General features: G+C 44.3%; 2 protein-coding genes across 2 annotated transcripts; both read right to left on the reverse strand.

Annotated features, from left to right (window-relative positions):
• Positions 1 to 345: 345 nt before the first annotated feature.
• LOC118783634 (PHD finger protein 13-like) lies at positions 346 to 6156 on the reverse strand. Its single transcript, XM_036537587.1, has 5 exons — positions 5471 to 6156; positions 3389 to 3475; positions 2129 to 3149; positions 1912 to 1956; positions 346 to 1741 (listed from the first exon to the last, which is right to left on the reverse strand). Exons 1-5 carry the CDS (start codon positions 5480 to 5482, stop codon positions 1512 to 1514), a joined length of 1395 nt encoding a protein of 464 aa, XP_036393480.1. The 5' UTR covers positions 5483 to 6156; the 3' UTR covers positions 346 to 1511.
• A 2242-nt stretch (positions 6157 to 8398) lies between these two features.
• LOC118783013 (ATP-binding cassette sub-family F member 3-like) lies at positions 8399 to 17718 on the reverse strand. Its single transcript, XM_036536662.1, has 21 exons — positions 17613 to 17718; positions 16750 to 16897; positions 16397 to 16473; positions 16170 to 16225; positions 15904 to 16001; positions 15154 to 15276; positions 14349 to 14615; positions 13820 to 13900; positions 13595 to 13654; positions 13267 to 13323; positions 13111 to 13133; positions 12831 to 12886; positions 12487 to 12687; positions 12134 to 12210; positions 11871 to 11915; positions 11629 to 11761; positions 11170 to 11258; positions 10898 to 10989; positions 10399 to 10531; positions 9860 to 9947; positions 8399 to 8959 (listed from the first exon to the last, which is right to left on the reverse strand). The coding sequence occupies exons 1-21, from the start codon at positions 17716 to 17718 to the stop codon at positions 8801 to 8803; spliced, it is 2169 nt and encodes a 722-aa protein (XP_036392555.1). The 3' UTR covers positions 8399 to 8800.
• Between the last annotated feature and the right edge of the window lie 493 nt (positions 17719 to 18211).

The following is an 18211-nucleotide window of genomic DNA, read 5'->3' on the forward strand; positions in this document are numbered from 1 at the left end:
TTTTGTACACAATATAAACAAGTATATTGTGACATTTATTGATGTAAAAAAGGGTTTAGGATTTTTTTAGGATTTTCACACAGACCACTTATTAATGGTTATAAATACACTAATGAACATTAGTAACAGGATGTTATACACCCCCAGGGATGTTCCTAGCTATTGAAGAGATCAGGGGCTAAGTCAAGTTTTCCTGGGGCTTGTCTTTTTTTGAAGGGAGATCGGCCTCGGTACGTTGGGGAGGTTATATCTACCTTTATAATAAATAAATATTATCACACCTTCGGACGCTGCAAGTCAAGTTCCGCTCTGTTACACAGTCTGTGTTGTTTTGCTATAAACACCTCCTTTTTCAGGGCAAAAATATTTGGGGCTATAGCCCCGAATGATCGGACCTAACAACGCCACTGTACACCCCTAAGCTACCCCAGGCTCAACAGCATATGGGTATTGCCTTGTGGTCTGATTAAATCAAAAATAAGCAGTTGTTGACAACAATTACTCTTACCAATATTTAATAATAGCAACTACATTACTGTGTTTCAATTATTTTAATGAAAATTTGACAAATGTCTTATTTTAGACTGCATTCATTTTTGAGGAACTATGCCCAGACATAGCCAGCTAGTACTAAAACCAGAGAGATGTAACGTGTGAGATTCTCTGACCACTTGTGTGAAGTTCCACAAGTGGTCAGAGAAGTAATTTATTTGTGTGGATGAAATCAATTTACAACTAAAAGGAACGCTCACAATGCTGTATCCATATTGTTTTGTGCAAAAACTATGTTTTTAACTTGGTTGTTTGAATACTTTGCTGGCCTGACAGGCTGCATTCAATCCCCATGTTATATTTAAACATTTAGGTAACAAAATGGTGTCTCTGTCAGGGGCTGTCCAAACTCTTGATAATACAGAGACCATGGCTTATGGCAACAAGAGGGAAGTCAGCCCTTTAGAAGGTTTCCTGTATCAGTGTCAGTAACAAAACAGTAACAGTGAGATCAGGTAATCTCTCATAGCTCTTAAGTGATAATAGGTTATACTTATACTTTGCAAGGGTGTACATTCAAAAACAGTTTTAGTTAAAACACTAATTAAATCTGCCCATCAGAACCACACACCATTCCTCAGCTCCCTTTCTCACTCCTCTTTCTCCAGTCACTTCAAACTTCTTTTTTTTTCTCTCAAAGTCATGAGTGTCCATGAGTGTGTGAGAGAATACTGCAGAGTGCTGAAGAGAGAGATGAAAGGACAGATAGAGGGAAAGACATAAGTGTGTGTGACCTCAGTCAGACTCCTCTCTGCCTCAATGCTCCACTCAGCGTGAGAGTCCCGGGGCAGAAGAGACGCGTTTGACAGCACTGCGGGCTGCACTGATTGGCTGGCATGAGAGGAGCCACTCCCTGTCCCATTCTAAGCTCAGCGCTCAGTTTTGGCTGACTGAGTGTCCGGTTGGCTGTGGCTGCAGGTGCGTGCACAGTGACAGGCGATGCATTGTGGTGAGTGGTCCTAGTCGCTGAAGCACTTCCGGGACACGGTGCGCGCCCTGCTGGACCGCCGGATGTTGTGCTTGGCGTCACGGCAGGGCTGACACACGAAGACGTCGGGCACGTGGGTGCGTCGGATCTTGGCGCAGGACAGGTGCACCCAGGTGCCGCACTCGCTGCACTCGATCATGGGACGTCCCGCAAACGGCTTCATGCAGAAGCATGTGATCAGATCCCAGGAGTCTTCATCCTCTGCGCAAAGAGGAGAGGGGAGAGAGGAAGGAAGCAAAAGATAATGGGGTAAGAGGAAAATAAAGCTAGGACAACTTTACATTTTCAGATCCTAGTCTGTGCAGTTAGGAAAGCCTGAGCAGGTGGTGGAGTCACTCCGTGCACGGCTCAAGGAATCGGCCTTTTCTTACCTTCCATCTTGCTGTTCTCTGCAGATGTGTCTTCTGTTCCATATGCTGAAATCACATGGGTGAAAAATAGTCATGAGTATATCTGACGCTAAAATGAATAACATATTAGCATGAGTAATGCCATAGTAATGCACACACATGAGTAATGACAACAACTGAAAATGCCACAAATAGAGACCAATTATAACACACAGGCAACGTGGGGACAGACACTGACCAGAGCTGGCTGTGGTGTTGCCGTCGACGGTGCGCATATCCTGGTCTGTGTCACTGCCCCCTCGGTCAGGTGTGCTGCTGGCCCCGTCGGTTTGGTATCCTGTCTCCTGGTCATCGGGGACCTGTCCCCCCAGGCGCCTCTCCATCACCAGACGCAGGATGTCCGTTGCCCCGCCCTCACTGTCACCCTCCTCCCACATCTCGTCCTTCCTGCCCGGCTCGATTCTCTCGTACCCCTCTGCTCTCTCTCCTCCCTTCTTCTCCACCTTTGCCTCTTCGCTGCACCTGTTCCCTTCTTCCCCCTGGTAGTGCCTTTCTGGCTCCTCTGCCTGTGGGCTTTTCTCTGCTTTCTGCACCTGCTCAGTCTGACTCATGGTAGTGAGGTCCACAGGCTCCTTTACTTCTGGCTCTGCCTTGCATCTTTTCTCACTGATGTCATCACAGGGTGGATCATCATATGAACTTCTGAGGTGGCCAGTATGGGTCTTTGTGAGTTGAGCTGGACCCGTCTGGTCTGTCCACATTTCATCAGACCAGGTGTGCTGGGCCTCCTGTCTAAACACAGATGGTCTACCAGTCCCACTGCACATGTTCCCAGAGACCCCTGTTAGAGAACGTTCCAAAGCTGTAGGTTTGCAGTCATTGTTGGAATCCACAAAAGAATTTGCTTCCCCTGCACAAAGGCTGTTGCAGAGAGGGGTTCCATTCCTCCACTCAAGCTCAGGTGCCTGAGGAGCTGCATTTTTGAAGGACCTCTTGGTCTTGCCCCCACCAGCATCTCCACCTCTCCTGCGAGGCTTTTTCTCCCCCTCCACCACACTCCTCTTCTCATCTTTTCTTCTTTTCCCCTTCTCTTTACTGTTCCTTTTCCCCAAGTTGTCCCCAAGTTTAGAGCTAGTCATTCTCTTTGACTGAGTGGGAGCACCGTGTGAGTCCAAGGATGAGAGAGAGGCCCAGCCTTCGCTGTGGCGTGGACTGCATGTACTGCTGTCTCTGGCTATGCTGTCATTGCACTGCCATTCCTGCAGGGGGAGACAAATAGGAGATCTCAGCCCCCGTACTGTACTGACAACCCCCACAATTGAAACTGTACATTCCATTTGGTATTCTTATAATTAAATTGTTTTCGGAAATAATAGTCTAATCCCATAAACAACAATATATTTAGATTTTCCGGTAAAAGTCAATATTTAACATTTTCAATGGCTTCTCTACATTACTTCAGCCGGCTAGTAATATTTCAGTCCTAAACATAGCCTACCTCAGTGGGGTATGGAATATAGCCAGCGTACGCCAGCACAAAAGTGCAGAACTGGTTGAAGTCTTCGACTGTGCGTTTTCTCTTTCTCTGTGAAGCAAATCAAGCACATTGTAACTGTCTTAATAGAAACGAACCGAAAAAACTAAATAGTACATTTTCACTCCAGACAAAACCGGCACCGTAAGGGAGGGCAAGGAAAGCTCCCGCCAATCTGCACGCAAGCACTCACGGAGCCATTGTCTGACAACACAGGCAGAGCGCGGGAGACGCTGTCAACCGTGCACTTCATTCCACAGTAGGTACTGCTATGCCTATTACATAAGACACGTGTAAATGTATCTTCGTGATAAGCGTCACCCCTTTACTCTAATTCTAATGCCAAAGTATTCTCATAAATACCACGAATAGCCAAACATCAATGAAAACAGCCTGGATTCACGATTGAGCAGTGAGATGTAATTGATGCCTTCATCTCAATAAAACAAACCTTCCTACCATGTTTATTTTGTGTTCACCGCAACTTATTTAAGCAAATCTGAAGAAATATTGAAGCCTATCAAATTACGATGCATTACAGATCAATCCGACCGTTACCTTAAAACACCCGTTGCCATTTAGTTACCGAATTGTAGTAAAAGAACATTGTCGCTTTAAATGTGTAACATCAAACTTTTTGCAGCCTACTAAATAATCAGTGCACCAGTGAAATGGGGAAATAGGGACAAAAGATGTGCGACGATATTCAGGACTTCCCTCTTACCAAATATTAAAAACAGACAGTGCCAGTTAAACATAACTTTTGTAAATAACTCAAATATTCGTTTTATAGGTACAATATGCAGCCTATTTAGCATTACTCACATAGGCTACTTAAGGTGCTGTGCGTAGGCTACCGAATGTACTGTGCTTTCGCTTAGGAAAGAGAAAAACGGGAACACTATCGTATGTTTAAATAGGCTACCTCACGACTGGAAGCCAGATCAGGCAAAAAGGGTAGAAAACCTGGAAACGATCAATGAAAACGACGTGTTTTCCTTGTTAGTGTTAGACGTTGCATTTGTAAATATCCAGCCTGCATACTTTTTGCAACCCAAAGAAATGCAACATTTTTAGCTTTGTCGAGTCCGGTGCATCAGACGACCGGACTGGAAACAAACACGGGTAACATTGTATCTTTAACGACAGAAAACTAATGGGGGAGGGGATTCATAAACCGAAACACAGAAGTGTCCGCATGTCAAAGCACACAATGAGACAGGTCTTCACGGCAGAAATCTGAACAAAGCACAACTTTTCACCTCCTCTTATTATGTAGTCGCGTCAAGTTATTTCATCAAGAAATGCGATTTTCTCGCTGTCTTCGACATACAAGTGCGTACACAGTCTTTAAAGATTGAACACAAACGTTACATGGCTCACAACAAACACAATTACACATATTGCTCTTTTCTGTTTTCTTAAAACATAATTCCCCCTTTTATCTAAAGATGGCGTCGGTGGCACTTATAACCTGTCGTTACTGGGGCGGACACCGGAGAATGACAAATTAAACAATCGAAGAATGATTAAAATTTAATTCGATGGACGTAGGTTTTTTATCTGCTTTATAAACATTCGCAATGTAACCCCTAGTCTGCTATATGGTGTCAGACACCAGGGAACTAATTAACTACTGTCGTGGGGTTATCAGTGAGAAAGTCGAAATAGAGAGGGCATGCAAAACATTCACACAATTACATTCCTCAAAATATTGCGACAGTCCCCCCACTATGTCACAGAGGTGGATAAGAATAGGAAAGTAGTTTATGCGGTGTTCAAGCACATAGACGGCCATTATTACAAACTAGATCCTCTTCACACTCTTCATAAAGTGTTGGATGAACCAGATCATCGACGTTGTTACGAGCGTAACTGTATCAGTGGTGGTTCTATTTGTGATTCGCTTTGTGAAAAGAACACGCAGTACAAGTCCGACGCACACATACATACAAACAAACACACCTTGTAGTCGAAATCTTGTTTTAAAGAATGTATCCGTTGTTAGAATGCTACTTCAAAATTAAGCATCCTACTTTAGCCTACCTGGGTTAACATTTTCGGTGTCAAAAGTACCAAAATGAAGCAAAGGAATTAGATAGGTTGTTCTTCCACTTCTCGTGTCACTCGTTTTCAGTCCTTCGTTATCCTCAAATCGATGAGAAGGGCAGGTCTTCTTTTGCAAGTCAAGGCAAAAAACAAATATATCGACACATGTCGGATTTAACTACACTAATCCGTGAGACTGGCAGCCATTTAGTTTTGGCTGTTGACATGACATTAAATAATTGCAGGAGATAATATTTTACAATTGAAAACACAAAAACTGAAAGGGCTTCGTCGGCGACAGACTGTCTACGGTAAGATCCAATAATCTAATTCAAGACGCTTTGCCTTAAAACAGATTCCTCGATTTTACACAAAAACAAAGTATAACGAAGAAACTGGCCACTACACGATCAGCTCCGATATTTTGCTGACATTGAGTAATTAAGATAGATAAGTAACTCCCTTTCCAAATAGAGAAAAAGTCCGCTTCGCTTCCGACGACCTGTTTTATTAAAATGCAATAAAACATTCACTTTTAAAAGCCAGAAGGAATGACCGGCGATTTTGTATCCGTCACCATAGACCTGTCCATTTCTTTTCCTTTTTTGTAATCATCCTCTCAAGCGATGCCGCTTGCACTGCCCTGTTTTGTTTAAAAGGAGAATGAAAAGTATCCACTTGTGTGAGACAAGAGACACGAACGATCACATTCTATCAGTGACATCACTCCGGCTAAAGGACAGGGCCGTTCAATTAGAATGCGGGGTGGCCTGTATAATTCGTACGAAAAACTAAACTTGTCTGAAACTAACAACGGCGCTATAATACTATTTTGCACAAATTGTCGAGACTGCTCGTGTCAGTGAAGGTACAGTTATATCTAGAAGGTTTTCGAAGCAATACGCTTTTATACCTAAAATCGTTATTCTCGGAACCCCCCTTAGAATTATTTGGATTTAGAACGTCCGTCAGCTGGCAGAATGCCATAACATTAGTATACTTCATTCAGTTGTCCGTATGTTGTAAGGGTTTTAAGGGATTGTGGTATGGACGTTTCCTTGCTGATGGTAGGATATTTAACAAGCGACTTAATTATTGCAGTATTTGTTTTTTTCTTGTGGGTGTCAAGAAGTTGTTTTCACTGAATTTGCCTGAGTCCGAGCTTCCGTTCTTACCGACCCGGGATATTTTTTGATGGTGCCGAATTAATCAACAGTTTTGCCTTTCGAGTGATTTATTTATTTTATTGCTGTGTTGCGTTGATGCCATTGAATCTATCGACGCATGACTTCTAAGACATATTGCAGAAATGAAGAATTCGGAAATACGGACAACACAAATACAAAGATACACAGCAGCTAAGTGAGCGAAACATGTTTAGAACAGCCCAAATCAGCGCTTTCAAAATGTAATTGAAGATAAACAACATATGATGACAATATTCACCGTCATATAAAATTACATTTTACCACACCCAGCTGTGGAACAGCATATCTCATATCAACAATATGTTAATACAAGTTTATATTCCACAAAATCTCAATTTGTGGTTTCAGCGACACCATGCTAGATAATTTGTAGGCTTTATGAGAGGTTTATTATTTTCACTTTTGTCGCAGGGAAGTGGGTGCATGAAGACTGCATTAATACATTTTTGCAGCGGAATGATTAATGTGAATTTCAGGTTAGACCCTTCTTAGCTTTGTAGCACAGCTGCCCCACCCAGGGCTCAAATCTATATTCCCACTCCCAGCACTGCTTCTGCTGTTGGAGTAGTCTGGTACATACGTTTCTTTCAAACTTCAGAAGCATGGATGAAAAACACAGAATGTACATCTGATTACGTAAGAACCTAATCCTGCAGACTGGATTAACCCCCCTCCCTCTCCCACACGTGCTATAGTATGCAGGTATAGGTCTGTGGGCTTCCGTTTGCAATGCTGTCTGTCAATTTTACAGACTAAAAAAAGAGCTTTAGAATCTTTAGAACTCTCAATGTTTTGAGAAACCCACTTGATGGAAACCTTATACGTAATTTTAACGTTCTCCTTCAGCAACCTTCACTACAAATTTAAAGCAAAAAAGAATCAGACTTGAACTGTACTAATACTGAATGCTGTTGGAAAAACATTAACCTTGATTTTTCTCCAACTGGCCACAAAACCTGAGATTTTTTTCTATTTATCTGAAAACATAATCAGGTTTGAAAGTGTGGGAAAACATCCAACAGGAAATACTGATCCTATTGAACAGAACATTGACGTGCTCACTAATAAACATACAACATACAAAAATACCGGAGGATTGTTAAATTGTGAGAATAATTCTGCCCCCTTGAATGAAACTATCTTATGCACAACCTCAGATTTGATGCTATGGTTGAGACAGAATAAAGTTTGGATAAGCCCAATGCTTTTCTGAATGCCTGAATACACAATCTGTTGTACACAAACAAAGCCTAATGCATTCAGTTCATATCAAATGTAATTCAGTAAATACAGGTGTGTTAAGTATAGTGATGGCGGGGATGACAAAAACAACTCATGAACTTCTAATTATTTATTAGCATGTTATGAATATTTAAAACAGCTATTTATAAGTTAGGTACAGCATTGAAACATGAGAAATCTATGATTTATGATCATTTTTAAAATATTTATATATTTATATCCCGCTCCACCTTGGAAGGGCAGATTGCTTCATCAATGAATTGGTGAAACTTGAAGGAACATCACCCAGACCTTAAACAGGGATTCACGCCAGGGCTCATTTACATGAGAGCAACTTCATCTTCCTTTTCTCCCCCAACAAATACACGCACGCACGCGCACATTCAACAGCAGGATGAACTGGACCCAGCCATTCTCACATGGAGTAGTCCTGTCCAGCCCCCCTCACCACATGTCTACTCTCTCTCTCTCTCTCTCTCTCTCTCTCACTCTCTCACACACACGCAAAGTTATCTGCATGGATAAAACTCAGAAATAAATATTTATTGTCGGTAAACGTTGAGTCTGATGAGCTGACGTGGATCCCTGTCGTTGCTTGCCGTTATCTTTCTTCAGAACAGTCATACAGATGGATTCAGGGAGCTCGTACTCGCCCCGCCATCAGACGATGTACTTTACTTTAGTTCTGAATGAGGGGGGCAGACGGGGCTCAGGGCAGATGGATGGGGTGGGCAGTATCGGGTCAGTAAGTCCAAAGAGGGTGTCAATGGCAGCTGGGAGTCAGATGGTTGTGGTTAAATTGGCAGTTATGGAGTGCTTCTGGAGACACTCTGGGCGTGTAGCTGGCGTGTCGCTGGCATGAGGCTGGCGTGTGCCCTCACAGGTAGCCCTCCTTGCGGAACTGCTCCTGCAGGATGTCCCGGTACTCGTCAAAACCGCCCTCCACGCGCCTGACTTTTCCCCCCTCGCACACCCAGAGCTCCTTGCACACCAGCCGGATGAGCCGCTCGTCGTGAGACACCAGCACCACACCACCCTAAGAGAGGGAGCGGGAGAAGGAGGGAGGAGAAGGGGAGAAACAGGTCAATTACTGTTTTACTCAATTACTGTTTTACTGACAGACAAGTAAGGATGGAGGAAGGGAAAGAGAGAGAAAGAGCGATAGAGACAGGACAGTGTTACATTCACATGTGCAAGTTTGCTTTGAACCAAACTTCGATCTGTCTCTTTTAATTCTGCCAAACGTCAACAATATTGGCTCCCTCTGAGGAGGAGGAAGTGGGACAATTAGCTTCAATGTAAATGTGCAAAGCACTTCAAGCCCATGTTCTGGCAATAAACTTGAGCAAGTACATGTGCTCTGAGTTTGTGTTGCAGGAGAAGAAGGAAGGTGGAGGCTAACAAAAAAACATGAGCAAGCAGGAGAGTGTCATGAAGCGTACAGAAGACAAAAAACACCATGAAATATGGTTAGAAGAGAAACTGAATTGAAGAGAGAGAACCCAAAGCATTGTCTGTCTTATGAGACAAATGATATTTAGTTGGTCTCTCAGTATAATGAGAGAAATGATATTTAGATCAGTATAGTGCTAAACCTTTCTTTTGTTTATTTTCTGTGCAGACTTCACAGAGGTCATGACCCCTGATGTAAACAACATTTAAGGAATATATGTCGCAGCTACTGACAAAAACCTCACTTGTATTTTACCAGCCCCATGCCACACACAGGAAAAAAGGAAAAAGAGGCAAAGAGGTTTAATACAGCACAAGGGCAGAAAGAAGGATTCACACATTTGCAAGATGAGCAAAATCTTTCCTGAGAGAATTTATGGAAACAGTCTGATACAAAGTGGAAAAACTGTCTTTTCATACACAAACACATATTTGGTCAAGCCTTTTCATGAGAGAAAAAAAAAAACAAGTGTCCTGTATGTACCTTGAAATTGTTGAGAGCTTTGGCCAGAGCCTCGATTGTCTCCATGTCCAGATGGTTAGTCGGCTCATCCAGGATGTAGAAGTTTGGGCTGAGTGAATGAGGGGGAGAGACCACGTGAGAGAAAGTAAGAGGGAAGGAAGGAGTGAAAGCAAGTCAGAAAGAGCAAAAGAGAGTCTTTTGCCTCCACACACTGTAACTTCAAGTTTCAAACTAACACAAATGGGAATGGTTTTATCAGCTAATCTGAACCACATCTTCCACTCATTCACTCACTCACTCGCTCTCTCTCACACACACCCACAAACACACACGCCCACAGATCACCATTCTTGACCCCTGATTGACAGGACTCGTGAGAGAGAAGGAATAATAACATGACGCAGCAGACAGGCACTTTATCAGCTATGTGTGGATAAATTTCACAGAGGCACATGGTCTGCAGGGCTGAGATGGTCGCTGGCAACATGATGCAGCTCCGCAGAGCAAGGCCCTGAGCAGACAGACAACAGCACAGCGTAATGCACAGAGGGGTTAGTTACCAAGGCATAGTCATCTGAGCAAATGCCACTCGACTCTTCTGCCCCCCTGACAGACTGGCGACCGGCCGCATGGCCAGCTCGCCCGTAATCCCATATCTCCCCAGCTGGTGCCTGTACTCTTCCTCCGTCCTGCCTGTGAGGGGGAGAGGGAGGGAGGGCAGAGCTCATGAGTCTAAACAGTGAAGAACAGCAGCGCTGGTGGTGTGAGTCCTCCATTAGGATGTTGCTCTTGTTAGTCTACGATGGCTCTCTGTGTCCTTGTCAGGCTGTATCTGTTTCTGCTCACAAACTCACAAGGACACACACGCATACGCATACATGTGCGCATACATGCGTGGATGTTTCACTTGTATTCCGTGTTCTTCCCACACATTATCACAGAACAACAAATAATGTCCCCTGCAATAACATCTATAGTTTATCTAGCTCATTTGAGAATAGTGTGGAGGAATTTACTGTGTACAATGATGTAGTGATCGACTGTGTGCTAGAGCCACACCTGGGAACTTGTTGAGCAGCAGCTCCACTGAGCACACGTTGAGGTCCAGCTGGTCCACGTGGTGCTGGCTGAAGTAGCCAATCTTCAAGTTTCTGAGAAGGAACACACAACTGTCATTCACTGACCCACACAAACACACACACCCCAAAACATGCATATGCATGCACACACATTTACCCAGCAACACACAGACTGAGCAAGACTTATAACTTGGATTTGTACACGCTCTTGAGAGCTGATGCTAGATGACAAATTTGCTTGTGAGCATTCACCTGTGGGCGTGTCGTATGCCACTGATGGGCGTCAGCTCCCCCAACAGTAGCTTCAGCATGGTGGACTTCCCCGCCCCATTCTCCCCAACCTGAACGAGAGAGAAAGGGAGGGAGACAGAGGGAGAGAGAGAGAAAGATGGAAGAATGAGAGTACTCCCACGTCTTCTTGGAAATATATACCCACACGTGCATATGCAGACTCACCTTGCCGTGGTAACTACTCAGACATATACATTCTGTTTAAAGCGGTTATCTTTTGGGGTTTTTCGACCTGCCAGCATTGCAACATGATGTTATTTTTGATATGCACAGTACAGTAGTAAAACAGCAGTGGTATTAACACTAAAAGTCTCAGCATTAGTAACATTTGAGGCTGAGCAACAGATGTATAATGAGCTGTAGTAAGATTACTGGTAAGTGTAAGATTAATGTAAGTGTAGTGTCTCTGGCAGTACATACGATGCAAATGCGGGACTCCAGGTCAGCAGACACACACAGCCCAGTGAAGAGCCGCTGGTCTGGACTGTAGTAGAACTCCGCCTCATCCAGCTGCAGCACCGGGGGTGACAGCTTCTCGAAGTTATCTGGGAACCTGAGAGACGCGCACGCATGCACACACACCACTGAGTTTATGGTACAGGCTGAAAGTAAAGAAGAAGAATACAGCGCACACCGTCAATGGATGAGAAGCTGTCCTTTACCGTAATGTGACTTCAGACTCCTTCTCAATGGGTTTGAGCTCAGGACTGCAGGACAGAGAACGTAAGAACATAACTGCATTAAAAAATGCATGTTAAGGAAAACGGTAGCTGTCACATTACATTAATTAGCTAATTCACATTCATTCAATGAGAGGTATGAAACTGAATGAATTCACAGAGGATGGCAAGGAAAGCAAACTGACTGATTATTTGATGGACTGAGTGATTGATGGATGCATGGGTATGAGGAGGGGTGGACTTACAGTTTCTCCAGCAGTTTCAGCTTGCTCTGCACCTGTGCGGCTCTATTAGCATTGTATCTGAACCTGTCAATGAATACCTGAAAGATAGGGAGAGAGTTAAGTGATCTGTACATGCCTTTACTGGGTGCAAGTATGATTTACATTTACATTTATTCATTTTGCAGAATTTATGTCCATTTTGCAGAAAATATGTGCGAGTCAGTATGTGTTTTTTGTGTGGACATCTGTATGTGACTGTATGCAAGACTGTGCATGTATCTTTCCGTTTTCGTTTGTTTGTTTGTGTGTGTGTGTGTGTGTGTGTGTGTGTGTGTGTGTGTGTGTGTGTGTGTGTGTGTGCGCGTACGCAGTACCTGGATGTGTTCACGGTACTGAAGCTGTGCCTCGTATTCCCTCTGTTGGTTCTTCAGACGGTCCTCCTTGGTCTTGAGGAAGTTCTCGTAGTCACCCCGGTAACTTTCCAGCCGTTGCGAATGTAGATGGATAATATCGGTTACCACAGCGTTAAGGAAGTTACGGTCGTGGGAGACCACCAGGATAGTGGACTGCCATGTCTGTAAGGGTGGGGTACAATCACACAGACAAAGAGACCAGTGAGGACACATTGCCCTACTACTTTAATTCTTAGAGGAGAATGTGTCTAATTCAAGAGAACAGTCAGCATAGTGTGAATTATGGGTTTGAACTGTTTGTGTACCTGCAGATAGTTCTCCAGCCAAAGGATGGCTCTGACATCCAACATGTTGGTGGGCTCTGAAAGAGGAGGGAGGAGAAGGACGAAGGGAGAAACAAAGAGCATGGGAGAGGGGGGAGAGGAAGTGATTAACTAATGCCTCATTTAAAAAAAGTAGCAGTCTGCACTGAGTACTTAAAGACATGCATGAAGAGTCATGCTTAATCAGGAATTCCTACATCTTATTTGGCCATTCGGTCAGCACAGAATTTTAAAAGCATGGTATAAATGATTGTCCACTTACCATCAAGTAGCAAAAGATCAGGCCTAAAGAAAGAGAAGACACAGTCACACAATCAGCTGAGAAACTGATTCAGAAACATGTGACAAAGAGGAAGAGCAAGAGCGGAAGAGAGGAGGAGATAGAGGAAAAGACAAAGAGTGACTTGTGAAAGCTTACCTGGCAAAGAGAGCTCTCGCCAGCGCTAGCCTCATCCTCCAGCCTCCTGAAAACTCCCTGCAACAGAAAACAAATCAGTCTCTCACTCTCTCTCACACACACATACACATATACTAATATCTCTCTCTCTTTCACACACACACAGTTCTGTATCTTTTTCTCTCTCTCTTTCATGTACACACACAAACCAGTGTCTCTCTCTCATATGTACAAATCACTTTGTCACTATTTTTACACACAAAAACACCTGCATGTATGCACACACATACATACAGTACCCAAGTGCCTCCCTTTCTCTCTCACACATACTTACACACTTTCTACTTACTTGGTTGTCTGCTGTTGCATTTTTGGAGAAAACCCCAAGCCAGCCAGGATGACTGAGGCTCTGATAGGGAGAACGGAGAGAATGAGAGAAGGATGACTGAACACTCTTTCTTAAGTCTCTGAGCCAGCAAGGATGTAACAGGCACCTCCACAGATATGCACACGCACCTCATGTACACACAACTCAAAGCAGACAAACAGGTGTGTAAAATAAGCCCAGGTTTACCTAGCAGGTGCCTTGTCTGCTTCAATCTCCTCCAGTTTGGCATAAACCTCTGACAGGCGCACGCTCTCTAATCCATCCGCTCTGAAATCACAGTACCAGCTTCGTTCAGACTTTTCCCATGTTTCATCGCAAATATTAATCATTTCCATTTACCTTTTAAAACACACAATGTAGAAAGTCCATCTCAGCTTGAGAAATCTAGGTACCATGGTCCAACACTCCGAAGTGCTCAAACTCAAAAAAATTATGCTTTACACATCCGCAGCAGTGAATTATAGTATTGAGCCTGGTGCTGCCTCCTGTATAGAACATACTCTTCCTAGGTTTCCAGTCAGTTAGTCTTGTCAGTGACTCAGTTTCCTCACATGTGTCTACTGTCTAGCAGCTTTCGTTTTGTCTACTCAGTTGGACACTAAGGCTCAAGCTGTTTGGTTATCAGTGTCTGGCTCGCTGTCTGTTACTTGCTTTCCAGTAAGTTATTTGACTTAATTCCCGCGTCTGTGCGAAACCCCCCATCCCCGTGACTCACGTCCCGTTGGCGATGCGGGCGTTGAGCTGTCGCTCCTCGGCCAGCAGCCCCTCGCGGACGGTGTCGCTCTCCAGCACGCTCTGCAGGGCGGGCGTGTCGTCCCCGGCCACCTCCTGCTCCACGTGCAGGATGGAGATGTGGGCAGGCACGCGCAGGCTCCGGCTCGCCAGCATCTTCAGCAGGGTGGTCTTCCCCAGCCCGTTCCGCCCGACCAGGCCGTACCGGCGCCCGCTCGCCAGGGAGAGCTCCGCCCCCTGCAGCAGAGACCTGAACAAATCATCAAAAAAGTCCGAGTTTCACTGGGTCAGGCTCCCCTACTCCTGCTGTTGCAAAGAGAGTTAGGAAAGAACATACTTGCCCCTGAAGGATGACTTGGAACTAATTTTCTCTTTGCTCTTTGGATTCTATGGACTTCTTATTTTTCTTTTGGTGTTACAGAGAATATATTTATGTATTTTTTTACATTTTACATTCTACAATCTAACATTTTCATTAGGTCTTTTAGCATTGTCTGCATTGACCCTTGCAAATCCCATCTTAATCCTGGTGACTAACCTCCCATCCACAAGGGGGCGTCACAACCTACATTATGAAAACACCATCACTGAAACACACAGCACCAACACACCTTCACTGACACACACAACAGCAACATACCTTCACTGACATACATGCATACATCGCACCCGACACCTTAATATGAAATGTGGGGGGAACAAGGGAATTTAACAAGAAAAAGCAAACTGAATTAGAGAGCTGTTCTCTAGACAGACAGTTTCAATAGTGCAATCTCCTGTCCACTCACCGCTCCCCAAATGAAACGTCAAAGTTTTCAATGCGGATATCGTAGCTTCGGTTCTTCCCTGATGAGTCCACACGGTTGTCCTTCTTACTGCTGGCCTGACTGGCTGATGCCTCCTCTAGGACCCTGACAAAAAACAGAGGGGGCACCATTACCAATCAGCCACCCTATGAACAATGATATAACCCATCAGATAGCTTATTAACATTGAACATAAGCCACCTCTCAGCTATCCGCAACTCACATACAGCTTGGAGTCCCTTTATTATATGTCAGATAACTGGTGACTTGAATGCAATATTGCAACCATTGAACTGAGGCAGGCTCAATGAACCTTATGGTACAGTGACTACTACATAAGAACACATGTGCCCTGCATCTTTCTCTCTCTCTGTATACCATTGATCTGAGATACAGCTGACACCAGTGAAAGAGATTACATTACATTCATTCAGCAGATATCCAGAGTGCCTTCCAACTCAAAAGATTAAGTGTATCCATTCAAGTTGAATGAGCAATAGTGTCAGACCAGGCTAACAACACTCCCACTCACTGTTACCACCCATCAGTGCTACAAAATCAACTGTCATTACCCATAAACCACTTTACAAACACTGGCACCATCCATCTACCACTTCACAAATATTGTCATTAGCCATGAAGAACAGGCTCTTTATATGTTCCATGATACACTTTATACCAGAGAAAAACAAACTGTTCTTGTGTGTGTGTGCATGTGTCTATGTGACTCACAATGGACTGGAGTTTTTCTGCGAGTCTCTCTCAGTCCTCCTCTCATGTTTGGCCTTCAGTTTGGCCTCGGCCTTCTCCAGCTTTTTGGCATCCACAGTCTGTGGAGAAACAGGGAAAGGGGGAGTGGTGGTGGGGGGGGGGATGGGTGGGGGCTGAGGTGTCATTCTGAGCCAGACAAGGAGTCCAATGCAGTAGTGATTCCAAAAACCTTAATGGCGCTACACTGTGGAAACTACTGCCAGTGGAACTAGAAGACAAAGGCTTACTGTGTTTTGGCCACGTTTGACCATCCATATCCCCTGCACATCGTTACACGCAGTCACTGTAGAAGAGGGTAGGGGAAAGGATTAAAAACAGAGCAGAGAAGAGAGAGGAGAAAAGAGAAAGGAAAGAGTCAGAGCCACATTATTCTGGAGTCTGTGGATTGACCGAGTAGGCTACTCAGAGCCACAAAATTATGCCAATACAGTTGTAAAGAGGTGTGGGGTCCTACCACAGTCCGCTGAGATCTGAGACAGCTGCACCGGTGCTTCCAGCAGCGTTTGCTTCTGAGCTGAGTGGCAGTTGTTACTGAAATGACACGATGATGACTATTAATGTGTTAAAGAGGGGCAGTTAATACTGCATTTGGAGACCATGAGTAATTGAACTGAACAACTGAACGGGGAGAAAGGATATTTGTGTTAGGTTCATGTGGAGGCAATTCTTAGGCGGTAGTTTAAATTGAGGATTGAGGATGTGTGTGTGTGTGTGTGTGTGTGTGTGTGTGTGTGTGTGTGTATGTATGTATGTGTGTGTGTGAGTGTGAGAGAGAGAGAGAGAGAGAGAGAGAGCAATTTCACTCACAGCTTCAGTGTGTTGAACATCTGCAGACAGATGCCTCTAATGTCCTCCTCGTTCTTACAGTCAGCTGACACCTCCTGCAAGACCCCTCCAATCGCGTCGAACACTTCGTCCCCATCCTCGAAATCTGCCCCGCCACAGTCCAGCACACCTGGCCGGCACACAGTGTCGGGTAAATATCGACTCTCGTTAACTGATGCAAACATACACACACGTAAAGCCAACCGGAGCGACAATGGGGAATCGTCTTTAAAGGTTCAGCAATAGGTAGTATCTGCTGTCTGACGGTGAGTGACGTGGATAAGCACACATCTGCGTGATAGTCGTTACAATCGGAACCCATTGTCAAATCCAACAGTCTTTGTTGTATGACTGCCCAGAGTGAGAATGAATGAGGATCTCATCCGTGTGTCGGAGGAGGGCAATGTGTGAGCACTGTTCAGGCAACAGGAGCGGGCTATGCGTCGTAATCACCACTAGAGCCCGGATACAATACCCCGTGAGTTTGTCCAGCTGCTCGTACAAATGAAACGTGAAAATTCCAGCATAAAAAACTACATGTCTATCTTTATTGCCCACATAATGTTAAACAATCACTGACTTACATTCAATATACCTTCCTAGGCACATTTCTTACACGTCTGTCTCTCGTTACAGCTAGCTACCTAAGGTAGTCAGCTACAGGAGATGTGTCTTTTCCTCTCATTGGCTGGAGCTAACTGGAAACTGGCTAGCTACCTTGCTACACTCTCTCAAACTGATCTGTCATTAACAGCTTCATTTACGAGTCCTTCTACGATGTTTCACCTTACTGAGACACATGGGCGATATATTGCGGTTTTTCCTCATGATTTCGTAGGACTTACCAGTGATATAATCGAAGACTTCGGTGTCAATTTCTGGAAACTCGCTTTTTAGAATATCCACGTATGTCGCCATGATACACCGGCCCAGTCCGCAAGGTATGCGCATGTGCCCACTAGCCGAAAGCATGGCCCTGCGCACAGCATTGTGGGTATAGTAGTATTCATTTGCGAGCTCTTTGGTGTTAGCAAAATTCGTAACCCCGTATTTGTTTGTTCTTTGCAATTAATTATTGATCCATAGACATACATTTATGTATTGGTTTTTTGGTGGTAGGCAGTCTTTCTAGAGTTCACATTTTGATTGCATAACATGAAACGACCGCAGCTCCCACTCACTTCAGGCCTCAGACGTGTTCACTGACTTGCGGATCTTGTAGTTTTTATTTTTAAAGCGGCGACTCCAAACTTGACAGATAGAGGGACAGCTGTTGCCATAAAAAGGCGGGGAATGTGACTCATTCCTAAACTATGCACTATCCGTTACCGGAGTGTTTTTTTCCCTCTAATACTGAGTGCAATTTAATACATTGTTTTTAAATATAGTGCACAGGTAAATAAGTGTGATCGAGAAAGAGTTTTGCATTTATCCATACAGGAAC

This window comes from Megalops cyprinoides, chromosome 9 (assembly GCF_013368585.1).
Source record: "Megalops cyprinoides isolate fMegCyp1 chromosome 9, fMegCyp1.pri, whole genome shotgun sequence".
In the NCBI taxonomy this organism is placed as follows: domain Eukaryota; kingdom Metazoa; phylum Chordata; class Actinopteri; order Elopiformes; family Megalopidae; genus Megalops; species Megalops cyprinoides.